Source organism: Pseudopodoces humilis, chromosome 18 (assembly GCF_049639895.1).
Source record: "Pseudopodoces humilis isolate 2021_Gansu_Grassland_sample_001 chromosome 18, ASM4963989v1, whole genome shotgun sequence".
NCBI lineage: Eukaryota > Metazoa > Chordata > Aves > Passeriformes > Paridae > Pseudopodoces > Pseudopodoces humilis.
This window is the reverse complement of record NC_142217.1, coordinates 103,075-129,947: the sequence shown is the minus strand read 5'-3', so window position 1 is coordinate 129,947 and position 26,873 is coordinate 103,075. Positions and strand designations below refer to the sequence as shown.

Below are 26,873 nucleotides of genomic sequence, written 5' to 3'. Positions count from 1 at the left end.
CGGCCCAGCTCAGCAGCACAGACACAGCACCAGCACTTTCATCACCCTCTCAGGCCTTTGGGGCTCTTGGCATCACACTCAGTCCCTCAGAGTGTGCTCCACAAACTTCTCAAGAGCTCCAAGTCAGATGGAAACACTGAAGTTTCTTGTAGTTGAAATGAGAGACATGAGTGAGAAAGCCTCCCCAGGTTCCAGGTAGAGCAGAAGACTGGAGGCCCTGATGACAGCTGGGGACAAGCAAGGGAAAGGTGTCTGTGGTGCTGAGCAAAGCTGGATGTGTTTCAGGAATGCCAAGGGCTGAGCCCCAGCCCCTGTCAAGGCAGATGCTGTCCCTCCCTCATTGCTCAGGGCTCTTCCCGGGGCACTGGCATGTGGGGATGTGCAATGCCAAGGGCAGCACCATGGGGCGGCCCCTGCCAGGCTGCTGAGCAGGGACAAGGAGGCAATGAGGACCCAGGGCTGCCAGGGTCACTTGTCCCCTGCTGGCCTCAGGCCCAGGGCCAGCAGCCATGGCCAAAGGGCTGCACAAGTTGCCTCTGGCAGGGCCTTGCAGCTGCACAGCCCAGAGCCCTCAGCCTCTACCTGCTGCTTATGTGATGAGGCCTCCAAATCCCATCCTGGGAGATTTTTGGGTCCTCTCCATGATGTGTGAAAATGGAAACACTGGTCAAAATTATTTTCCCCCAAATCTTCCAGTGACAGAACAAGGATCAATAGCTTTAAACTGAAGAAGAGTGGATTTGGGATTGTTAGAATGAAGAAATAGTTTTCAATGACAGTGGCAAAAAGCTGTAACTGTTTTTCAAGAGAAGGGGATGCCCCATCCCAGGAATGCTCCAGGAGCAGGAGCTCTGTGCAGCCTGACACAGTGAAAGCCCCTCCCCTCCCCAAGGATGGAATTGCTGTTGTGTGGGTTCTCTCATGTGCTGGGTGGCCTCACAACGCTCCTGGCCAGAATGTCTGCTGAGGGCCAGCCAGGCTGCTGCAGTGGCACTGACCTCACAGCCATCACCATTGCAGCCATGTCCCCTGGGCCTGGCTCTCCCCTTTCCTCTCCCCCTGCCTTGTCTCTGCTGGCATGAAGAGTTTGTTCATTATTATCTTGTCCCCAAGGTGCTGGGGCCAATTGCTTCCCAGCCAGGCTCCTGGAGCAGCAGTGGCTTTTCAGAGCCCAGCCAGAAATGAACCCTGAAGCAGCAGCTCTGCAGTGCTGGCCACCAGGCCGGGGTGCCAAGGGAGCCTTCTGGCCATGCCCTGGAAGCAGCTGCTGCTGCCAAGGTGCCTTTGGTGCCTCAGGCTGTCCCTGGCACAGCTCCCAGCACGGCACTCTGCACTTGTGCCTGAGCCCTTCCCTGGGTTGGGGCTGGCCTGGAGCTTTTCCTGCAGCGGGATCTGCCCTGGCCATGGCACAGGAAAGGCAATTCCTGCTGGAGCAGGAGGCTGTGCCTGGAATGGGCTCAAACAACACCAGCAAGGCCCTGTTCACTTCAAAATTGCTTCCTAGAGCACCACAGTCTAATAATTGTTATAGCTCCTCTTCTCTGGAGTAAATAATTCGTTTTTTTATTTACTCTGTAGTGTAAATAAGTCCTTCTCTCTAATCATGATCAGAATCAATTGTAGCTGTATTTATATCAATATCTCTGGTATACCATTGTTAATCGTGTGGGACAAATTGCATTATGTTTCACTTCCACCTGTCCAATCTTCACACATAAACCTTTAACATAGTCTGGGGCCGGGATTGGATCCAGGCGCTCCCAGTCTCCTCTCTTTGAAAGAATTTAAAAGTCTAGGTGACCTGGAGGGGTTTGATGATCCCTGGTGGCTGCTGGGTGTCATTTCTCCACCTCATGACTCAGCAGGAGTTTCTCCAATAAAGAAATAAAGCTTTAGCCTGAAGCTCCCACTCTGCCCATGACAGGAAGCCCTGGGAGTGTCTGTGACATCTGGGCTCTTTGGCAGCCTGGGAACTACTGGGATGTCACCGTGGAGCCCCTGAGAGTGCCTGTGACAGAGCGGTGCCTTTGCAGCCCAGGGTCCCCTGGGATGTCACCATGGAATTGCTGTGACTGCGTCTGAGCACACGGCTCTTCAGCATCCCCAGAAATCCCTGGGAGGTCTCTGTGGATCCCCTGTCTCTGCCTGTGACATTCCAGCTTTTGAACAGCCTGGAAACTCTTGGGAATGTCGCCATGGAGCCCCTCTGAGGACCTGTAACAAATATGATCCTTGGTAGGCAACCATCACCAGGACCAGTTGCTAAGGTCTGTTTCTATGGCAACCATCACCAGCCCCTGTTGCTATGGTCAGTCCCTTGGCAGCTCCATGGATACCCCACGCCAGGGGTGGTTGCCATGGACACCAGCTCAGGCCTGGAGTCAGAGCCCATTGCCATGGCAACCATTTCCTGTTGTAGTTGATAGCCTGAAATGTATCTTTTCCCATCTTTTAGTTGTGATTCTCCCCCCACCCCCAGCTTCTCTTTCTCCTGTTTACCTGGCGTCAAGTTACCATGGTTACTGAAGTTTCTCTCCTCAGCCCCACGGCGAGAGGCCGGATAGAGTAAAGAGAGGACCCCGCTGGCATTTCCAGTTGCTTGAAGTTTCTTTAGCCCAGGAAAGCACGGGGTTGGGAGAAGAGAACCCTTCTTTCCAACACGGAAGTTTGTAACTTTTTCCTGTCCCAGAATGCCTCTGAGCTATGGAAGCTGAGAGGGCATGCTTACCTTGCCTTCCCTTTCTTTCCCCCCGTGTTGCCAGGAAACCAGGCCCCCCCTCTCTCTCCCCCTCTGCCCCTCTGTAGAGAATACTCCTACATCTTTGTGGGCATTTGAAGAAGTTGGTGTCTGTTATTTCTTATCTTGGCGTGTGTAACCTTGATTTGTAGAAAGTTTGTAAGATGTACTAACTGAGAAAAATAATTGGTTCTCTCTCTGATGTTCCCTCCCTCTGAGAAACCCTGTTAAAAGAGACCCCCCCAGACCCCAAATCCTTTGTCTCTCATCCTTTGGATTCCCCTTCACAGAAATAAACTGTGGAATGCAAACCAGAGAGAGAGTCCCCCCCTGATTTTTTTACTCGCTCTATAGACTTGGATTCTTGAAGAAAATCAGTGAACTCCACAAACATATGCTGGCTCGAAACTCGAGTGAAGAGAAACCTCATCACTGAGCTAGCCGGGCCACACTCGAGAAGATCGAGTCAGATGGCGCCCAACGTGGGGCTGGCCTGTCCCTCAACAAAGGGGACAGAAGAACCACGGAAGGTGAGATTCTGACCACCGCTGGGACGACATCTACCCCAGAAGCATCTCTTCGCTGTTCTAAGTGGAAGACGTGTTGGGGAGAAAAGCAAGAACCCCTGTGCACCGAGGGGCTGCTTTTGAGAGCAAGACAACGGCACGAGCATTCAGAAGACTGAATTCCCCAAAGGGGGGAAGTGGTGAAGAGGGAGTGGGTGAGAGAAGAGTCCCATCCCAGGTGAAACTGCTGGATGCAGAGCAGTTTGGAGCCGTTGGTGAAATAGCTGCGATGGACAGGTGAGATCACAGAGATGGGTGCAAGACTGTCTGTAGCACAAAGGGGGATTTTTAATCAAGTGGTTGGCATTTTGCAAATTGGAGAGAAACCATTTTCTAAGAAAAAAGTGAAAAAATTAGTGAATTGGGTTTTTTTTAAATTTTCCTCAAGTGTCTCCTGCAGATATAACTTCTGTTTCCTTTTGGAACAGAGTGGGGACAAAATTGACTGAATCTGTGAACGCTGGAGATAGTTCAGCAGAGAAAGTAATCCATTTGTTTATTTTGATTAGACTAACCCTTATTGAAAAAGAAGAAAAAAAGTTATCCAATCCTAACCCTGATAACCCTGTTTCTTTACCTCAACCCTGTTACCCTAAGCTGGGGGAGTCCTCTCAGCACCCCCGTTCCAGGAGCTCTGGCCAAGCTGTTGGAAACCTTTCCCTAAAACCCATCCCAGCTCCCTCTCCTACCCCTCTTTACCCTCAATATCCCTCTCCTCTTGTTCCTGGTGGTCTTTTGGGTACACAAAATGGAGGAGACCACATGGTGAGCCTCCCCCCAAGTGTTACACAAAGGGCCCAGGAACTTCAAAATGGTGGCGAGCACATGGTCAACCCCCAGGTTGCTTCTTCTTCCCACAATCCCTTTGTTGCCCCTCCCCCCCTCAACCCTTTCCTCCCTCAAGACCTCCCCCCTGCTGGTCCTCCAGACTCTCCCTCCTCTGCCTCCGCCCCACCCCTCAGGGGTGTCTCCCTCCCAAGGCACCCCGCCCCTGACCCCTCCTACCCCCCCTGCAACCCCGCCTGCCCTCTCTCTGCTGCTGGCTCCCAGGTCACTCCCTCCAGCTCACACAGTGTGGAGAAGGGAGGGAGTGAAGGGACAAACCAGGAACAGAAGCCTGCCTTCTTTGCAGCACCTGTAACTTATGGGAGGGGAGGAACATTACCAGAATGGAATGCAATGTCATTTCGATTGAAAATGGAATTATGCAAAGCAGCAAAGGAATTTGGAAAGGAAAGCCAATTTTTTAAAAGTCTTTTAAAGGCAACCCTCTCCTCCAACCAATTGGTCCCCCATGATTTGAAGGATTTGTTTTCCTGCCTTCTATCCCCAGGAGAATATTTGCTCTGGGAAGGGGCTTGGAAAAGATTGTTGAAAACCCTTTTGGGAGAATTACTGAGCAGTGATTTTGAAGCTTTAGATGAAACGGGTAAAATAATTACCATGAATCATTTATGTGGTGAAGGTGATTGGAGCGAACCTATTGACCAAGCCCAAAATTTATCAAAAGGAGTTAGAGAGAAAATAAAGAAGGCTGCAGAGAAAGCATTTTTCAATATTCCTCTTTCTGAATCTGTTGTTCCCTATGCTCAAGTTAAACAATGTTCTGATGAAAGATTTGTAGATTTTGTGAATAGATTAAAGGTACAGATTGAAAGACAAGTGCAGAATACCACCCTGCACTCTGACTTGCTGTTAGAAATGGCTCGAGTGAATGCGAATGAAGCCTGTAAAGCACTGATTCGGGTGCTGCCGAAAGATCCACCACCGACCTTGACAACTTTGATCGAGATGTGTACGGATGTAATCAGCACTTCAGTGCCAAGAACTGAGGATTCCCAGAGAACCCCAGGAAAGATTGCAGCCACAACTGTACCTACTCTGCCATCACCAGCCAAGTCGAAGGGAGCGTTCACCTGTCATCGGTGTGGACAGCCAGGACGTTTTGCAAAGTTCTGCCAAGTGCCATATCCTAATAAGCAAGGGCAGGGAAACCTGGAAAAGGGAGGGGGTCCTCAGAACCAAAAAAACTAGATACGCAGCGCGAGTCTATTCCGCGCAGAGACACAAGTAGAATAGAAGTCGCAGGAGGAGGGAAAATTGAATGTGATAACACTCTTAAATGTGACGTTTCTCACAGGTCTGACTTCTGCCACCGAAATAACACCAATGGTTGTGAGGTTTGGAAGCCAAAATTACCTCTCAAATTGTTTACTGTGAAAGATCAATTTTTTAGGTCTCGCCACTGGACGGTTGTTTCTGTTGACCCGCTGAGGGAAAAACTGACCCCCGACTTGAATTGTAAGTTTCTTGTTATTGGGGACACAAAAAACACACCCCCAGAGATTGAAATTTCTCCTGTCACTCTTTCGGCTGACTTGGATGCACTCATCCTTTTGGCACGGTGCATCAACCCACCATTCTACCTGGCACAAGGGCAAGTAATTGCTCAAGCTATTCCCATTCCATCAGGGATCCCAGTAGATGATGTAGCACCTCAGATCTACTGGGCTCAAGCAGTGGGAGAAAACAAACCCATCATCTCATGCCATTTGAAAAAAGGTAGTGAAGGCATGGGAATGACAGGCATGATAGACACAGGAGCAGATGTGACTGTCATCCCTGAAAGGAGATGGCCACCACAATGGGAACTGCAACCGATGGTTAGCCACATCCAAGGTATAGGGGGAGCCCAATTGGCCAAAATATCAAAGGAACCCATTCAGATTAGAGGACCTGATGGGCAAATAGCATCTATTCGCCCCATTGTCACTGATTTCCAGGTTCCCCTGTGGGGAAGAGATGTCATGTCCCAATGGGGAGTCCGCATTGAAATTCCGAAAACACCTCGGGATTTTTGATTGCGGCCACTGAGAAGCGCCAGACCCAGAAACTAGAATGGACCACAGATTCCCCAATTTGGATACCCCAGTGGCCGCTGAGTAAAGAGAAATTAAAGGCGCTAAACGAGTTAGTAGATGAGCAATTAGCCCAAGGCAATATTGAACCTACTTTTAGCCCTTGGAACTCCCCTGTGTTTGTCATTAAAAAGCCAGGGAAAGACAAGTGGAGATTAGTTCATGATCTGAGAGAAATTAACAAAGTCATTGTAGACATGGGACCTCTTCAACCAGGGATGCCGTCTCCTGCCATGCTTCCTCAAAACTGGGAATTGGCTGTGATTGACATCAAAGATTGCTTTTTCAAAATTCCTCTAGACCCTATCGATGCCCCCAGGTTTGCTTTTTCTGTGCCTTCCCTCAACAGAGAAGCCCCAATGAGAAGGTTTCATTGGAAATCCCTCCCCCAAGGGATGAAAAATTCACCTGTGATTTGCCAATGGTATGTTGCTGCCTTGTTATCCCCTGTGCGAGCTGAGGTGGGGGAAGCCATTATCCTGCATTATATGGATGATGTGCTAGTGTGTGCCCCCCAGGAAAAATTGCTCCAGTCCACACTGGACCGGGTGACCGAAGTTTTAACAACTGCAGGACTCACCCTTCAGGAAGAAAAAGTACAAAAGATGCCTCCTTGGAAATACCTAGGTCTGGAAATCACTGCAAAAACAATTGTTCCTCAAAAATTAGCTTTTAACAGCAATCCCAAAACCTTAGCCGACTTGCACTCTCTGTGTGGAACACTGAATTGGGTTAGGCCTTGGCTAGGCATTGCCACTGATGACCTAGCCCCTCTTTTCAATTTATTGAAAGGGGGAGATGAGCTGAGTGCTCCAAGGACTCTGACTCCAGAAGCCAGGGATGCTTTAGAGAAGGTAAGCAGCATGATGGAGAAGAGACAGGCACATAGATGCCATCCAGAGCTGCCTTTCAAATTTATTGTAATGGGGAAATTGCCACACCTTCAGGGGTTGATTTTTCAGTGGGACAAGGACCAGAAAGACCATTTGATAATCATTGAGTGGGTCTTTCTCAGTCATCATCGGTCCAAAAATATTACAAGGCCACAGGAATTGATGGCCCAGCTGGTTGGAAAAGCCAGGCTGAGAATGAGAGAACTTGCTGGCTGTGATTTTTCATGTATACATTTGCCCCTAAGCCTCTCTGAGGAAGAAACCTCCTCAGTGAAGATGACCAGGGAAATGTTTGAGCACCTCTTGAGGAATCAAGAGACCCTGCAAATTGCTCTGGAGAATTTTACTGGGCAGATTTCAGTTCATGCCCCTGCACACAAATTGTTTAATTCAAAATTTAATTTGGTACCAAAAGATAAGAGGAGTCAGAAGCCCCTTGAAGCTTTGACTGTTTTTACTGATGCTTCTGGAGCATCCCGAAGGTCAGTAATGACCTGGAAGGATCCTCAGACGCAGCAGTGGGAAACAGATGTTGATTATGTAGAAGGATCCCCTCAAATTGCTGAGTTAGCAGCAGTGGTTAGAGCATTTGAGAGGTTTTCAGAACCATTCAATTTGGTCACTGATTCAGCTTATGTAGCAGGAGTAGTTTCCAGAGCAGAAAATGCAGTCCTCAAGGAGATCTCAAACAGAACTTTGTTTGAATTGCTCTCAAAATTAATTTATGCAGTTTCCCATCGAGAACATCCCTATTTTGTTATGCATACCCGGTCGCACATGGAATTACCTGGTTTCATAGCAGAAGGGAATGACAGAGCTGATTCCCTGGCTGCTGCCCCTGTTGGACTGGCCAGACTCCCTGACCTGTTTCAACAGGCAAAATTAAGCCATGAAATGTTTCATCAGAATGTACCAGGTTTGATTCGACAGTTTAATCTGAAACGAGATCAAGCCAAAGCCATTGTGGCCACATGTCCCCACTGTCAGCGCACAGCTCTGCCATCCCTGGGTGCTGGAGTCAATCCAAGGGGACTGAAAAGCTGTGAAGTATGGCAGACTGATGTAACACACATCCCTGAATTTGGACAGGTAAAATATGTACATGTATCCATTGATACCTTCTCGGGAGCAATTTTTGCCTCAGCCCATGCAGGAGAAAAAGGTGTGCATGCCACAAAGCACCTGTTGCAAGCTTTTTCTGTACTAGGAATCCCTAAAGAAATTAAAACAGATAATGGACCAGCATATATTTCCAAAGTGTTTAAGGAATTTTTGCAGGAATGGGGAGTGAGACACAAGACAGGAATCCCCCACTCTCCAACAGGTCAAGCAATAGTAGAGAGAGCACACCAGTCACTCAAAAGAGTTTTGAAAAATCAATGGAAAAACAAAGTAAAGTTAACACCACAGGAAAGATTATGCAAAGCCCTGTTCACTCTCAATTTTTTAAACTGTTCTATGGAAGATCAAAACCCCCCAGTGGTTAAGCATTTCTCCCCTCATGGCAAACACAAGCTCAAGGAACATCCACCAGTGCTGATGAGAGACCCTGAGAGTGGAAAAATTGAAGGTCCTTACAAATTAGTGACATGGGGAAGAGGATACGCTTGTGTATCAACACCCCTGGGTTTGCGGTGGGTCCCACAGAGGTGGGTAAAACCGTACATTGAAAAACATCCCACAAGACCCCCCGATATTTCAGTAGCAGAAGTTCAAAGAACAAACAGGTATTTGGGTGGAGAAGGAAATCCAGATTCTCCATTCTACCCTGACTTTCCACTGTTGAATCTGTTTATTGATGAATTTAGCTAATGGTTTTTGTTCTTTGTTAACCTGTATTTTAAGAAGAAACCATCCTCAGTATGACAGTTTTGTAAACATTTTCTCAAGATGGGGATTTTCGGGATGGCTGTCTTCTGTTTTCCGTACTGTTTTAGGGTTTTTTGCAATTGTTGTTGTTGTTTTGATTGTGTTTTCTGTTTTGCAACGTTGGTGTGTTACCACCACCACCAAGTTAATTTCTCCTGCACCTCAGATAAATGCTGTGGAATTCCCAAATCCCAATACACCCCAAACCCCTTCCCCTTGGTTTGAAGAAGTAAAACCAAGTTCCCTTCCTTCTTTTGGAAAAAATTAGGGGGAGATGTTGTAGTTGATAGCCTGAAATGTATCTTTTCCCATCTTTTAGTTGTAATTCCCCCCCAGCTTCTCTTTCTCCTGTTTACCTGGCGTCAAGTTACCATGGTTACTGAAGTTTCTCTCCTCAGCTCCACGGCGAGAGGCCGGATAGAGTAAAGAGAGGACCCCGCTGGCATTTCCAGCTGCTTGAAGTTTCTTTAGCCCAGGAAAGCACGGGGTTGGGAGAAGAGAACTCTTCTTTCCTACACGGAAGTTTGTAACTTTTTCCTGTCCCAGAATGCCTGTGAGCTATGGAAGCTGAGAGGGCATGCTTACCTTGCCTTCCCTTTCTTTCCCCCCTGTGTTGCCAGGAAACCAAGCCCCCCCTCTCTCCCCCTCTGCCCCTCTGTATAGAATACTCCCACACCTTTGTGGGCATTTGAAGAAGTTGGTGTCTGTTATTTTTTATCTTGGCGTGTGTAACCTTGATTTGTAGAAAGTTTGTAAAATGTACTAACTGAGAAAATAATTGGTTCCCTCTCTGATGTTCCCTCCCTCCGAGAAACCCTGTTAAAAGAGACCCCCCCAGACCCCAAATCCTTTGTCTCTCATCCTTTGGATTCCCCTTCACAGAAATAAACTGTGGAATGCAAACCAGAGAGAGAGTCCCCCCCTGATTTCTTTACTCGCTCTATAGACTTGGATTCTTGAAGAAAATCAGTGAACCCCACAAACATATGCTGGCTTGAAACTCGAGTGAAGAGAAACCTCATCACTGAGCTAGCCGGGCCACACTCGAGAAGATCGAGTCATCCTCCCTCCCACCTTCCATGGAAAGCAGAAAAGGCAAAGATCCGGTGCTGGGATAAGAACAATTTATTGAGAACAGCAACGAGATAAGGAACAAACAGACACAGAAATAATTTTGGTAACAGAATAGATAAGAAAAACTATTACAGGGAAAACTAAACCACCACAGACTGGCTCTTCCTGGCCATGTATTTCCTCCTGCCAGGAAAGGACACCCTTCTCCTCTGGTGAGAGAGAGGGAGTCCCTTTCCTGCCCCTGCAATGACCTGAGATGGGATTGAATATAATGACAGGGCCACGGCCAGACCCTCATGTTCTTTGATCCCACATGAATATCATAACCATTGCCATGGGCAGGAAAAGGTACAGTTGTCTTCCCTGCATGGATCCCAGGGAACATGGATCACCAGGTCTCTTCCCAGTGTGGATTCTCCAAGGGGGGATGAAGCTGGAGCTGTGGAGAAAGCTCTCCCTGCACCTGGGGCACTCGCAGGGCTTCCCTTATCAGGGCCTCCATTGGTGTCTGGTCGAGTTAGACCTGTCTGAGAAGCTCTTCCCACACTGGGGACACTCGTAGGGCTTCTCCCCAGTGTGGATACATTTGTGGGTAATGAGGTTGGAGCTGTTTCTGAAGCTCTTCCCACATTCCCCACACTCGTAGGGCCTCTCCCCAGTGTGGATGCGCCGGTGGGTGATGAGGGTGGCGTTGTGCTTGAAGCCCTCCCCACAGTCAGGGAAGCGGAAGGGCCTCTCATCTGTGTGAATCCGCTGGTGCAGGAGGAGATGGGAGCTACTCTGAAACCTCTTCCCACACTCACCACACTCGTAGGCCCATTCCCCAGTGTGGATCATCTGGTGCTGGATCAGGCTGTTGCTCCACCTGAAGCTCTTCCCACACTCCAAGCACTTTGTAGTGCTTCTCCCCATCCTGAAGCTGCTCATGGACCACCAGCTCAGAGCCCTGGCTGGATCTCCGGCCGCCTTCCCAGCACAGGGTGGGTCTTTCCTCCTCAGAACACCCTGGGATGGGTTTGGAGCCCCTCCTCCTGCGGGATCTCTGAAGCTTTTCCTCCCCATTGGATTCCTGCACTGTGGAGCTGCTCAAAACGGCCTCTCCCATGATGTTCTGCTGTGGGGATTTGTCCTCCCTGGTCTCCATCCTCAGCTCCTGGTCTGGGGGAGGAAAGACAAGGAGAGGATGGGATTTGCCTCTGTGCCAGAGGGAAGGGGAAGGAGATCACCCCAGTGCGTCCCCGGCAGGACGGCGTTGGCAGCGGGGTTGTCCTGCAGCCAGGGGCCATGCTGGTCTGGGAGATGGAGCAGGAGAGAGGGGGAAACGGGCACTGACTTGTCCTCACCTGCCTGGGTGTCTCGGGTCATCTTCCTCTTCCTCACAGGTACCTTCTCCATCTGGCCAAGATCTGGGATTGGGAACTCCTGGTTTGGGAGAAAACAAGGAATGAGAACGTTGAGTTTGTAGGTCTCTCTGTTCAAGTCCCTCTCTAGAAGTCACCAGGGCATCTGGGGTGTCTTGGTTTGAAAGGAAAGGTGTTGGCTAAGGAAAGCAGAAACCCCCATTGAAATTGATAAAAATGTAAGCAACAGCCTCCTCCTAATTATTATAATCTTGATATCAAAGTGCTCTCAGATAAAGATATAGGAATAGGAATATAAGTTCTTTACCAAAGAAAGTAAAATGAAAATTCAGCAGTACAAAAGAAAAACAACAAAAAAACAACTCGCTGAGACAGTCAGAATACAACCTTATACCCTGTTGTTCAGGGTGCTGGTAACAGTCCAATTAAATGGTGGCTGCAGTCCTCCTGGAGTGACAGATGTGGTTCTGATGAAGCAATGATCCCGTAGAAGGGTGTAGTTTACCTCTGAAGTTCCAGTGCTGTAGATGGGTCTGGTCTCTCCTCTGGGAATCCAGTGGAGAAAGGCTGCCTGTGGTGTTCTGATTCCCAGATTATATCCAGTCAGGAATGCTTGGCTCCGCCCCCTGGGTGGAGCATCTCACAAAGAGATGATGTAATTTTATCAGTCCTGCAGTGAGACTCAATGGCCCATTAACAGAAGATATCCCCCTGGAGGGAGGATGGGTGGTGGAAGAGATAAAGAACACTGCCCCGCCTGATTTTAACAGTTGGCCCATTAACAGAAGATATCCCCCAGTTATGAGGGATGGGTCATGAAGGAGATAATAAAAACTGCTCTACCAGGTTTTAACAGATGGTGATAGAATACATAATTTTGGTTACATCTTGCATTGCAACCTAAGACATGGGGTCCATAAAAATTTTACACCACCAAAATTCCACCCTGAAAATTCCTCCCAGGAGTTCTAGTCCCATCTCTGTTCTCTCCCTTTTGGTGTTCAGGGTTTCACCCCTGTCCCAGCTGCTGGGGGTCACGCTTGTACAACCCTGTCTACTCGGTCCCTGACCTCTTCTGGCTGCTGGGAGTGTCAGGAATTTGAAGAGTTCCCCCCATTTCCATCTCCTCACTTAGGGATGCTGGAAGTTTTTGGGGTCCCAGGGTCCCTGATCCCCTTATTCCCTTCTTGGGGGTGCAGGGGGTCCAAGGAGTCCCCCCTGCCCCTCTCTATGCAACTGAGGGTCCCACGAATCATGGTGCTCCCCCTCTCTGGGCTCCCCACTTTGGGGTTCTTGGGGACACAGGGCTCTGCTCCTCCAGGCTGCCTCTGCTGGTAACTGCCACTGAGAACCCCAAATGTCCCCCCCAAAGGGCATTTTCTTCTCAGCTTTGGTGTTCTTCATTCTCCAATAATCACCCCCAAAAACCCAACCCAGAAACCCCCCAGGATATCTGGGCTGAGCTCCCCCTCCCTGGTCACCTGTGGGATAGGGGGGTGATGATTCCACGGATGGGGGGGCTGTGAATTCAGGGAGTGAATCCCAGCTTGACTGGGATATACTGGGCCTGAGATCATACTGGGATAACAAGCACCAAACTGAGATATACTGGGAGTGTCTGTGACCATACTGGGGATGACTGAGAACACACTGGGAACAATGGGAACCATGCTGGGGACAACTGGGAACAACTGGGAGTGACTGGGTCTGCACTGGGGGCAATTGGGCATGACTGGGACCATGCTGGGAGCAGCTGGGATCATCTGGAGAGGGACTGACACTATACTGGGGGCAACTGGGTGGAACTGTGATCACACCGAGAGGAACAGGGAACAACTGGAACCATGCTGAGGGCAACTGGCATCCTACTGGTGTTGCCATTTGGTTCAATAAACTGTATTATTAAGATAGTAACAAACGTCAATAGTTAGCATTAGTTGACATTAGTAGTAGTTATGCTAAGGCTTGGTAGGCCACATGTAACCTGCAGATGAACTATATAGCAAATACTGCAATGTAAGCAGTGTAACTAGGAGATAATCTAGGAATGTACCTTTTGGCAAAACTTAAATGTCAGAGAGATAATCGTACCAAGTAGTGAAAGGGAAGTAAGAAATTGTGATGATGAAGAAATCGTGTAGAAAACATATAAAATCCCTGTGATTTTTCTGTGAAGTGGGGCTCTGTCTTTGGACGCTAGTCCACAGGCTCCCGGGCCCTCAATAAAGCACCGCATAAACGACTTCGGTTGTTTGTGTTTTCTTCGGATTGGGCAACAGTTTTCTGGCAACCGCGGCAGGACTCCGAAGGTGCCTGGGGCAGTTCGCGTTCTGATCCACTCCACGCCAGCACCGAGTGATTCTCGGGGAGTCATCGGTTCGTGCCCGGCCCCCGCACCTGACGGACGACTGCAAAAGGTAAGCCCGAAGGTGCTTTATTTTTTTCTGGTTCTGGTTTGGGTGCCTGCTCATAAGACGAGGCGGCGATCCTCACAGGGTTGGGCTAAGACATCTGGTTGGTCTGGGAAGCCTAGGCGCTGGCTGTCAGACGCGGCGAAAGCTGCGCAGGTCCGGCACTTGCCCCTCGCGGCGTCGAGAAGCGGCAAGTTGGATTGGTCTGGTATTTATCTGGTATTTAATCCTTTTTGTTTGTTGTATGTAGTTTGCTTAATTCTGGATTGTGGTTTTGTATATTGCTGCTTATTGGATTAATATAATCGTTAGTTGAATTTGTTGCTGCTAAAAATGAAACTACCTCAGTATTGAAGTGATTGTTGTGTGAGTGCGTGGTATGATTGATTTTGTTGGACTGTCAATATTGATTGTGGTTTTTATTGTTTCATATATTGCTGCATATTGGTTGTTGCTATTAGTTACCGAGTTTTTGTACGGCTGTGAGTAAGGTTCAAAATGCCATTCAAGACACTTAAGTTTATGGTTCAGTCTAATAAAGGTATCCCAGAAAATACCCCGCTGGGATGTTTACTGAAGAGGTGGAAAAGTGAAAGGTTTTTCCAGGAGATGAGTAAGGATAAAATGATTGACTATTGTAATCATTGGTGGCCCGAATATAAGCGAGAAGGGCCGTCATGGCCAGAGAATGGTACTGTGGATTTTGACACCATAAATTCGTTAATGCGCTGTCTGGAGGAAAATGAAAAATGGGATGAAATACAGTATTTAGACTTGTTTCATTTACTGCGCCGTAAAAAGGAATGGCAGATTGAGTGTGGAATAATGGTATTGGAGATGAAAGAATCTAAGTGCGGGGGTTGTAAAGAAGGATCTAAATGTGTATCAACACCCCTGATTCAGTGCTTAGCCTTAACCTCTCGACCAGAGGAGGATTTGTCTTTTATGGTGTCACCCGGTGCGCTTCCTGCTTCACCCCCCCCTCCTGCTGTCTCAACCCCTCCTGCTGTCTCAACCCCTCCTGCTGTCTCACCTCTTCCCTCTGTCTCTCCCCATTCCTCTTTGTATCCACTGTTACCAGAAACCAGCACTGAGGATGAGGATGAGGAGGAAGAGGTGGCAAATTTAACGGTAGTACCGGGGAATGTTAAGAAAGTTGTTATCCGACCTAAAACCCCTTCCCCTGTTTCTCCCCAGAATCGGTGAAATACTCCGCTCGCGGCATGAACTAGACAGGGACGTAAAAATTACGGGGAATCCCAGCTTATTGCCCCTTTAAGGGAAGCTATGAGACCCCAAGGAGAGAAAGTGCTTGTGAAAGTGCCTTTCTCCCCAGGAGATCTGGTGATTTGGAAGCAGTCAGCAGGCTGTCACCGTGAGAATCCGGAGAGGGTGGCCCGGGTGGTCAAAATGATAATTAAAACCCAGAATCCAGATTGGAATGACATGCAGGTTTTGCTAGATACTTTGATGGATTCCACTGAAAAGGAGATGGTGTTACGGGCAATGAAAGAGCGTGCTCGAGAGGTGATTAGGCTGCGTTGTACAGTAGAAACAGTAAATGACTTAGTTCCGAGCGATGATCCGGGGTGGGATCCAAACAGGGTCGAAGGAATGGAATCTATCAAGGTGTACCAAGAGTTGTTAGTAGAAGGAATCAGGACTGGGATGCCTAAGACGCTAAATTGGTCAAAACTGTATTCTGTCAGGCAGGATAAGAATGAATCTCCCTCGGCGTTTTTAGAAAGACTTAAAGAAACTGCTAGACGCTTCACTGATTTGGAGATCGACAGTGAAGCAAGAAAATTGCAGCTTGCTTTAATCTTTTTTGGTCAGACACAGGAAGATATCCGCAAAAAAACTGCAGAAATTAGAAGGACAAGATACTCGGGATCTGGATAAAATGCTAGAAGTGGCTTGGAAAGTTTATAATAACAGGGAAAGAGAAACAGCCAAGAAACAGCAGGCGAACATACTAGCTATAATGCAGCAAGCCAGTGAAAGGGGGGGAGGCAGAGGTGGTTTTGGGCGCGGTCATGGTTCTGGACGTGGCAGGGCAGGATTCCAGAATGTTAAATTTAGAGGACGGGGGATGGCCCCTCCTAGTCCCCAGCAAGGAGAGATTGCTCCCAATCAATGCGCGTTCTGTCGTCAGATAGGACACTGGAAGAATGAGTGCCCAGTGAAAGCTGGATTGGGAGGAATGCCAGTGAATGGACCAACAGGTTACCCCGTGAATCCAGTAGGTGGCGCCCAAGCATTTGTATTGGGAAATTATCAGAATCAAAGCTGACTAGAACAGGACTTGAGGGTCAGGATTGATATTGATGGGAAAGAACAAGAGTTTATCGTGGATACGGGGGCAACGCATTCAGTTTTAAACAAAAGGTTAGGACCTATCAGCGATACTACCATACAGGTAGTGGGGGCAACAGGACAATTAGAAGAAAGACCGTTTTTTACAACCATTAAATTTGAGATTTGGAGGAAAAGAATTAGATCATCAGTTTTTGTACATGCCTAATTGCCCCAAGCCATTGCTTGGCAGAGATTTCTTGTCATCATTAAATGTCAAAATCATATTCGAGAATGGGAGGGTGAAATTAGAGGTTCCGGGAGAAGAAATTGCTAAATTGTTTGTAATAAAAGAAATTGATCCCTCTCCTATTCCTATTGAAGTAGATCAAGCTGTAGTACCTTGGGTATGGGAGACTGGGAATCCAAGAAAATCAAAAGCTGCTCAGCTGGTGGTAGTAGAATTAAAAGGAGGAGCTCAGCCAGTGAGAATAAAACAATACCCAATCAAGTTAAAAGCTAAACAGGGTGTCGCTCCTTTGATAACTCAGTTTTTAGCACAAGGAATTTTGCAGGAATGTGAATCAGACTTTAACACTCCTATTTTTCCAGTTAGAAAACCCAATGGTAAGTATCGGCTAGTGCAAGATTTGAGGGCAATTAATAACATTACTAAAGACATTCACCCAGTGGTTGCCAATCCATATACTTTATTAACATCTGTGTCAGAAAAATTTAAATGGTTCTCTGTTATTGATTTGAAAGATGCTTTTTTCTGCATCCCTCTGGCATTGGAAAGCAAGAAATATTTTGCCTTTGAATGGGACAGTCCTGATACTGGAAGAAAGAGACAGCTCACCTGGTCTCGACTGCCGCAAGGATTCAAAAACAGCCCTACAATATTTGGAAATCAACTGGCAAAGGAATTGGAAGAATGGAAGACTGCTGAGGTAAGAGAGTTACCTTCCTCTTATGTCATTCTCCAGTACGTGGATGATATCTTTTTAGCGACAGCAGAAAAAGGAATGTGTCTGAAATTGACTATTGCTCTGTTGAATATGCTGGGCCAAGCTGGCTACCGAGTGTCAAAAGAAAAAGCACAGCTAATAAAAGAAAGTGTAATATATTTGGAATGTGAAATCACCCAAGGCCAGAGACGGTTGGGAGTCAATCGAGTAGAAGCTATTTGTGCTATTCCCCTTCCCAGGAACCATCAAGAACTAAGGTCCTTTTTGGGAATGGTAGAGTGGTGCAGGCTGTGGATTCTGAATTTTGGACTTCTAGCTAAACCATTATATGAAGCTTTGAAAGAACCGCAGTTGAGCTGGAATCGACAGAGGAAAAAGGCCTTTGAAGACTTGAAACAGGCATTGAAAGAAGCTCCGGCATTAGGCCTTCCAGATTTAAACAAGGACTTTCAGTTGTATGTGAATGAGAGACAAATTGGCACTGGGAGTGCTAGCTCAGAGACTTGGTTCATGGAAACGCCCGGTAGGGTATTTCTCAAAGCAACTAGATACAGTAAGTGCTGGTTGGCCGTCATGCTTGCGGGCAGTTATGGCCACAGTGATCCTCATCCATGAAGCCAGGAAATTGACTTTGGGAAGGAAAATAGAGGTATTTGTGCCTCACATGGTACTGGCAGTCTTGGAACAAAAGGGGGGTCACTGGCTTTCATCCAGCAGAATGCTGCAATACCAAGCAATTCTGAGAGAACAGGATGATGTAGATCTAAAAATGACTAATCATGTTAACCCAGCAGAATTTCTCCGCAGTGAGCAGGAAGAAGGAAAATTAGCACATGACTGCATGGAGGTGATTGAACAAGTGTATGCCAGCCGAATGGATTTGAAAGATGTTCCAATGGAAGATCCGGATTGGGAACTGTTCACCGACGGGTCCAGCTTTGTAGAAAACGGTACCAGGTATGCGGGATATGCAGTGGTAACAGTTACCACTGTAGTGGAAGCAAAGGCCTTGGCTCCTGGAACGTCAGCTCAGCGAGCTGAGATCATTGGACTCACTAGAGCCCTAATGTTAAGTTCCGGAAAGAAAGTGAATATATGGACTGATTCTAAATATGCTTTTGGAGTTGTGCACATTCATGGCGCCTTGTGGAAAGAACGAGGGTTATTGAACTCCCAAAGAACTACTATCAAATATAGAACTGAAATTCTAGCCTTGCTAGATGCAGTACACCAACTTGAAAAGGTTGCAATAATGCATGTGAGAGGTCACCAGAAGGAGGAAGGAAAAATATATAGAGGGAACAAATTAGCTGATGTCACAGCACGAGAAGCGGCCAGAGAAGTGTGGACCCAAAGAGCCCTGATACCCACTAAGGTGAGTCCTGTAACTCCACATTTAATTCAAGAACCGAAGTATTCCCCGGATGATGAAAAACTAGCATCGCTGCTGAAAGTGCAGAAGAATGCAACTAGATGGTATGTAACAATCATGGGACAAGTTGTAGTTCCCACCCGAATTATGAAAGCCATCTTAGAGACGGAACATAATAAATGCCATTGGGGAGCAGAGGCATTGGTAACATTTCTAAAAAGAGAAGTAATTTCTAACCAGATGTTAACATTGGCAAAACGGGTGAATGCCATGTGTTCAACTTGTTTGAAGAATAACCCAATAGTTAGGAAACAGATTCAGTTAGAAAAATTACAAGTGGGACCAGAACCAGGAGATTACTGGCAAGTAGATTTTTCAGAATTACCGAAAGCACAGAACTTTAAGTATCTTTTAGTGTATGTATGCACTTTTTCAGGATGGCCTGAGGCCTTTCCTTGTCGCACCAATCAGGCAAAGGAAGTGATCAAAACACTGTTGAAAGAAATCATTCCAAGATTTGGGGTACCGTTAAGACTGTCATCAGATAGAGGCCCACACTTTACAGCAGGAATAGTACAAGAGGTGGCCAGGATGTTAGACATATCTTGGGACTTACACACCCCTTGGCGACCTCAATCGAGTGGTCAGGTGGAACGGATGAATCAAACAATTAAGGGACAAATTAAGAAAATTTGCCAAGAGGCAAAGATACAGTGGCCACAGGCACTGCCATTGGCATTGCTCAGAATCAGAATCAAACCCAGGGAGCGAGTGGGAGTTAGTCCATACGAAATTCTATATGGAAAACCATACCATGCTAATGTGTTGAAAGGAGACTTGCACGTGCAGGGTGATCAGACAATATTTGGTTACATCATGTCACTAAACAGAACTCTTAATGCTTTAAGGAGAACCTTGCAGTGGAATCGACCTATGCCACTGGAGAATCCGGTGCATGACATTCAACCAGGAGACCAAGTGTACGTGAAGAATTGGTCCACCCACCCCTTGAAAGAGACATGGGACGGGCCCCGTCAAGTGATCCTGACAACTTACACTGCAGTAAAGGTCGAAAGAACCGACTCATGGATCCATTACACCCGAGTCAAGAAAGTCCCTGTACAATGGGAGACTCAGCTAGTCTCTCCAACACAGATGATCTTTCGCAGAAAGTAGCCTTTTTGATTATATTGTTACTGGTAATGACGAAACCAATTCTTGTTAACGGTTCTATTGTAGTTGCAGTTACCAAACCAGTGAAAAGGATGGATGAGAACCTGACCTATGACCAGAAAACTGAAGTCCAGAATGTGCAAGCAACCTGGAAGAAAGGTGCTGATTGTCCAGAAGCAAATATTGTCACAGTTTGGGGTAAGGATGCACAAAAGAAGCATAGAGAACTGAGAGATATAGAAGTAGCTGCACATCAAAGTCACGAACAAGAGAATTTTGTAGTAGGATTGATTAGAGATTTTGGAAAGGTCCAAAATGTGTCTCGAATTACGGCATGCTTGCCCCTCCCACAAGCAGCAGGAGAACCAATTCCGTGAGGAATAATTCCCATTCCATTACTACCTGAAACGGCAGACAACGCATCTATGGTATGTCAAAAGACTGTCCAAATGGTAGTTGTCTGACCTGAAGAAGATTGCATGAAACTGCCGAACAGCCAATTTACCCGTATAAGAGGGTTTAATAGTGTAGGGTAGTGTAGTTATGATGAGTTACAAGATTGTCAAAATATTACGAGCCAAACCACATTGTGGGACGATTGGAAAACCGTATGGGGTCCGAGTTTATTGGAACATTATAGCTATATTGGAGCAGTAGATTGGTGTATACAATGGACAAGAAGTAAAAATCAAACCTCGGAAGAAGTCTATAGAACAGGGACCTCTACAAGAGAAATTAAAGCAGCTAAAGAAAACTGGAATTGTACCAAAGTTATTACATGTGATACCCCTGAAAGCCAAATTAGCCTAGCACCTCTTAGAGTACTACTTAAGTGAGGATGTGAATGTAGAAAATTTAATCATACAATTACAAGAGAAGCATCCGGAAACAGTGGAATCAGACGAGCTGTAAGTTGTAGAGTTACTACTATTAAAAGTCCAAGAAATCTAGTTTGGGTAATGGGACATGGACAATGGGCTACGCATATTCCTATAGATGGGCCTGTGACACAAATAACTCTAAGAGTCCCAACCCTCTACCCCCTGTGGAAACAATCAAAATTAAAACCCAACCGGAAAAAAAGAAAAGTGGATGCATTCACTGAGTTAGAAAATGAATAGCACGAGCCAGAGGGTGGAGTTAAATTTAGATGGGCTTTAGAATCACTATTTGCACCTGTAGCCTCCTACAGGAACAGAGAAATGCTATACAAATTGCTAGGGCAAACTGAGAGATTAGCAGCAGCCACTAAGAAAAGATTTAAAGACATGAATTTGCAATTACAAGCCACATCCCGAATGACTTTACAGAACAGGATGGCACTAGATATGCTATTGTTAAAAGAGCATGGTGTGTGTCAATATCTAAAAACGAAAATTGACCATTGCTGCATCCATATTCCAAATGTGACCATTGAAGTAGAAAAAGGTATTTCTCAATTGGAAACGATTGAATCCAAAACAAGAGAAATTGAAAAAGAAGCACAACATAATTGGATCGGAGCTATATTTGAGTCCTTAGGACTTCAGGTTTCTGGATGGGTTTCGTCAATAGTACAGTACATTCTGTTATTTGTAGTTTTGTTATTAATCATTTGGTTAGCCTATAAGTGTGTTCTAGGAGTCATCGAAAAAGAAACAAGACGCACCAGAAGAGTTATAAAAGCCTTGGCAAGAACCAATGAGATACGCCTCAATAAAAGACGCCTACCTCCTCCGAAATATGAAGATGTCGTTGGGCAAGATAATCCAGCATTTGAAAGAACCAATGATAACTAAGAGTTGAGCATTTTTGCAGAAGATTGAAGAATGCTCAAAAGGGGGGGAAATTGTTGCCATTTGGTTCAATAAACTGTATTATTAAGATAGTAACAAACGTCAATAGTTAGCATTAGTTGACATTAGTAGTAGTTATGCTAAGGCTTGGTAGGCCACATGTAACCTGCAGATGAACTATATAGCAAATACTGCAATGTAAGCAGTGTAACTAGGAGATAATCTAGGAATGTACCTTTTGGCAAAACTTAAATGTCAGAGAGATAATCGTACCAAGTAGTGAAAGGGAAGTAAGAAATTGTGATGATGAAGAAATCGTGTAGAAAACATATAAAATCCCTGTGATTTTTCTGTGAAGTGGGGCTCTGTCTTTGGACGCTAGTCCACAGGCTCCCGGGCCCTCAATAAAGCACCGCATAAACGACTTCGGTTGTTTGTGTTTTCTTCGGATCGGGCAACACTGGGATCACAGTGGGAGCAGCTGGGCCATGCTGGGCAAGACTGGAACCACACTGGCAGCAACTGGGACTGCACTCAGGGTGACTGGGAGTGGCTGGGAGCAACTGGGATCAGGCTGGAAGCACCTGAGGAGTGACTAGGAGCAACTGGGATAGACTGGGGGAGACTGAAACCACAGTGCAGGTAAATGGGAACAACTGGAACCACACTGGATAATCCTGGGAGCAGCTGTGCCCATGCTGGGGTCATACTGGGATCCTACTGGAATTAGCTGGGATCATACTGGGAGCAAATGGAAAGGTGCTGTCTGTGACAAGAACCATGCTGGAGGTGACTGAGAGTAACTGAGCCCATCCTGGGAATGACAGGGAGTCACTCTGGCCATGACTGGAATCATACTGGGAGGGCCTGGGAGTGACTGGAACCATACTAGAGGTGACTGGGTGCAACAGCTCATACTGGGAGTGACTGTGATTGTAGTCACTGGGATCATCCTGGAAGTGTTTTTCTGTAGATCTTCTGTCCTTCTGGTCTCCTTTTCTTCTCCTTCCTATCCTACGTACCTGGAACATTTTTGGATACCTTTATGTTACCCAAAATCTTAAGGGCTAACACTTTTTAGGTTAAATGAGCTAAATTTGCAAAGTTAATGCTATGGTAAGAGTTTTATGTTCAGTTGGATGTTGTATTAAACCCTTTGCCATAGTTCCTTGATTGTCTATATTTTGCCCGTTAAATCACCAAGCATCACCAAGGCTGTGGGTTCAATCCTTGTGTGGCCATTCACTTAAGAGCTGGATTTGATGATCCTTGTGGGTCCCTTCCTACCAAGAATATTATTTGCATCTGTCCATGTTGAGAAGATCTGGTTGGTGTTTCTCCTGTGCACCAAACTCAAGCACAGGAACCTTTGGTTACCACCAGCATTGAAGTGTTCTAGGGGGTTACAGCCCTGCAGACTCACAATGGCCTCTTGTTTCCATGAGACCCCACAGTGTCCCAGTGGCCCTGTGGTTCCATGGGCCCAAGAGTGCCAAAATGATCCCCTTGGTTCTTCAACTTCCCACAGTGTCCCACTGGCCCCTTGGTTCCATAAGGATCTGGAGTGTCACACAGGTTTATGGCATTTGTCCTTGTTGCCCCTCACATCCCACTGCCCCACAAAGAGCCCCGAGCCACCCGTGAGGGACAGGCCCTGCTGTGCCAGGCCTGGGCTCAGGGCTTGGCCTTTCTGCTTCCTCCAACCCAGCCAGGGCTTGCTCAGCATTGCAGTTCCCTGCTCAGACCCTTTGGCTCTCGGCAATCCTGGCCTCCAGGATCTGCTCTCACCAGTCCCTGGGGAGCCTTTGGCAGTCCCTGCCCTCAGTGGGGCCGATTGAAGCTCCAAGGGACTTGATGTTTTGCTTCTGACTCCTTGAGCAGCTTCTTCAGCCTGAAGGAGGGACAAAGGAGGATCAGAGAAAGGAGAAGGAAGCACGAGGTCGAGCACTCCCTGAATTCACAGGCCCCCCCCAACTGTGGGGTCATCACCCCCCATCCCACAGTTGACCGGGGAGGGGGAGCTCAGCCCAGACATCCTGAGGGGTTGGGTTTTTTGGGGAGGATGTTTGGAGAATGAAGAACTCCAAAGATAAGTGGAAAATGCCCCTTGGGAGGACATTGGGGGGTCCCAGCATCCCTAAGTGGGGAGACAGAAACGTTGAAAACTTTTTATATTACTGGCACTCCCAGCAGCCTGGGCAGGGCAGGGACCGAGTAGACAGGGGACCCCCAGTACAAGCGTAACCCCCAGGAGCTGGGACACAGGGGAAAACCTGAACACCAAAAGGGAGAGAACAGAAATGGGGAACTCCTGGAAGATATTTTCAGGGTGGAATTTTGGTGGTGTAAAATTTTTATGAACCCCATGTCTTAGGTTGCAATGCAAGATGTAACCAAAAGTATGTATTCTATCAACATCTGTTAAAACCTGGTAGAGGCAGTTTTCTTTACCTCCTCCATGACCCATCCCTCATAACTGGGGGATATCTTCTGTTAATGGGCCAGCCATTAAAACCAGGTGGGGCAGTGCTCTTTATCTCTTCCACCACCCATCCTCCCTCCAGGGGGATATCTTCTGTTAATGGGCCATTGAGTCTCACTGCAGGACTGATAAAATGACATCATCCCATTGTGAGATGCTCCACCCAGGGGGAGGAGCCAAGCATTCCTGACTGGATATAATCTGGGAATCAGAACACCACAGGCAGTCTTTCTCCACTGGATTCCCAGAGGAGAGACCAGACCCATCTACAGCACCGGAACTTCAGAGGTAAGCTACACCCTTCTATGGGATCACTGCTTTAACAGAACCACGTCTGTCACTCCAGGAGGACTGCAGCCTCCAATTAATTGAACTGCTGCCAGGACCCTAACCAATGAGGTGTCAGGTTGCATTCTGACTCTCTCAGAGAGCTGGTTTTTTGTTGGTTTTTTGTTTTTGAACTGCTGCATTTTCATTTTAATTTCTTTAGAAAGGAATTATTATTCCTATTCCTATATCTTTATTTGAGAGCACTTTGATTTCAAGATTATAAGAATTCGGAGGGGGTGGTTGCTTACATTTTTATATATTTCAGTGTAGGTTTCTGTCTTCCTAAGCAAACACCTTTCCTTTCAAACCAAGACATCTCAGATGCCCAGGTGACTTCTAAAGAGAGGGATCTGAACAGACGGACCTACAAACTCAATATGCTCATCCCTTGTTTTCTCTCAAACCAGGAGTTCCCAATCCCAGATCTTGGCTGGATGGAGGAGAATGCTACGAGAAAGAGGAAGATGCCCCGGGACACCCAGGCAGGTGAGGAGGAAGTCAGTGCCCTTTTACCCCTCTCTCCTGCTCCATCTCCCAGCCCAGCATGGCCCCTGGCTGCAGGACAACCCCGCTGCCGATGCCATCCTGCCGGGGACACACTGGGGGGATCTCCTTCCCCTTCCCTATGGCACAGAGGCAAATCCCATCCTCTCCTTGTCTTTCCTCCCCCAGACCAGGAGCTGAGGATGGAGACCAGGGAGGACAAATCCCCACAGCAGAACATCATGGGAGAGGCCGTTTTGAGCAGCTCCACAGCGCAGGAATCCAACAGGGAGGAAAAGCTTCAGAGATCCCGCCGGAGGAGGGGCTCCAAACCCATCCCAGGGTGCTCTGAGGAGGAAAGACCCACCCTGTGCTGGGAAAGTGGCCAGAGATCCAGCCAGGGCTCTGAGCTGGTGGTCCATGAGCAGCTTCAGGATGGGGAGAAGCCCTACAAGTGCTTGGAGTGTGGGAAGGGTTTCAGCCAGAGGAAAACCCTGATCAGCCACCCGATGATCCACACTGGGGAATGGGCCTACGAGTGTGGGGAATGTGGGAAGGGCTTCAGCTTCAGCCCCCAACGCATCATCCACCAGCGCATCCACACTGGGGAGAGGCCCTACGAGTGTCCTGAGTGTGGGAAGAGGTTTCAGACCAGCTCCAATCTCGTCCAGCACCAGCGGATTCACACGGATGAGAGGCCCTTCCGCTGCCCCGACTGTGGGGATGGCTTCAATCGAAACTCCAACCTCATCAGGCACCGACGCATCCACACTGGGGAGAGGCCCTACGAGTGTGGGGAATGTGGGAAGAGCTTCAGCCACAGCTCTCACCTCATTACCCACAAACGCATCCACACTGGGGAGAGACCCTACAAGTGTCCCCAGTGTGGAAAGAGCTTCACCCAGAGCTCTAACTTGACCAAACTCCAACGGAGGCACCGGTAAGGAAAGCTCTGCAAATGTCCCAAAGTGCAGGAAGAGCTTTGTGCACTGCTCCAGCTGCATCTCCCCCTTGGAGGACCAACTTTGGGAAGAGACCTGGTGATCCATGTTCCCTGTGATCCATGCTGGGAAGACACCTGTACCTTTTCCTGCCCATGGCAATGGTTATGATATTCATGTGGGATCAAAGAACATGAGGGTCTGTCATTATATTCAATCCCATCTCAGGTCATTGCAGGGGCAGGAAAGGGACTCCCTCTCTCTCACCAGAGGAGAAGGGTGTCCTTTCCTGGCAGGAGGAAATGCGTGTCCAGGAAGAGCCAGTCTGTAGCATTTTAGTTTTCCCTGTGAATGGTTTGTCTTATCCCTTCTGTTACCAAAATTATTTCTGTGTCTGTTTCTTCCTTATCCCGTTGCTATTCTCAATAAATTGTTCTTAACCCAGCCTGGGATCTTTGCCTTCTGTGCTTTCCATGGGAGGTAGGGGGGAAGCGAGCGGCAGTGCGGTTTCAGCCAGGGCAGGAAACTGGTGACTCCCATTCCTGAAGCCCAGCCTGTGGAAACCAAGCATCCCAGCTGGTGCCAGGCCTGGTTGCCATGGCAGCAACCTTGGGAGCAGATCCCTGGCTGGGGGCTGCGGGAACCTCTTCCCTCTGGTGCCCAGGGACAGGAGTGGAGGGAGCGGCTGGAGCTGAGGCAGGCAGGTTTAGGCTGGATGTGAGGAAAAGGTTTTTCCCCTGAGGCTGCTGGAGCACTGAACAGGCTCCCCAGGGAAGGCTCCCAGCTCCAGGGCTGTCTGAGCTCCAGCAGCGTTTGGCCAGCGCTGCCAGGCCCAGGCTGGGATTGTTGGGGTGTCCTGTGCAGGGTCAGCAGTTGGACTGGAGGATCCCCATGGCTCCCTCCCAACTCAGCCAATTCTGTGGCTCTGGGATCCCATGAGCCTGGGGATGGGACTGCAAATGGTTGCCATGGCAATGGGCTCTGGCTCCAGGGGGGGGGTGAGCTGGTGTCCATGGCAACCACCCCTGGCATGGGGCTATAGCCACAGGGGCTGTGATGTTTGCCATGGAAACAGACCATAGGAACAGGTCCTGGTGATGGCACCAACTTCAAACAACCACTACTCTGTGCCAGAGAAGATCCCCCAAAAACAAAGGGAGGAGAAGTTCCTCTGTCTCTGGGGATCTCTCCTGAAATGGCTGGCAAGGACTGCAAGAGTTTTTTC

At 47.7% G+C, this 26,873-nt stretch overlaps 1 protein-coding gene across 1 annotated transcript in view; it reads left to right on the top strand.

Annotated features, from left to right (window-relative positions):
- The window catches only part of LOC102104375 (uncharacterized), a 268,555-nt gene that overhangs the window by 156,199 nt on the left and 85,483 nt on the right, over positions 1 to 26,873 (top strand). Inside the window, 1 exon segment of the mRNA XM_088063819.1 lies at positions 25,142 to 25,617. Coding sequence (XP_087919945.1) covers positions 25,142 to 25,617 — 476 coding nt within the window.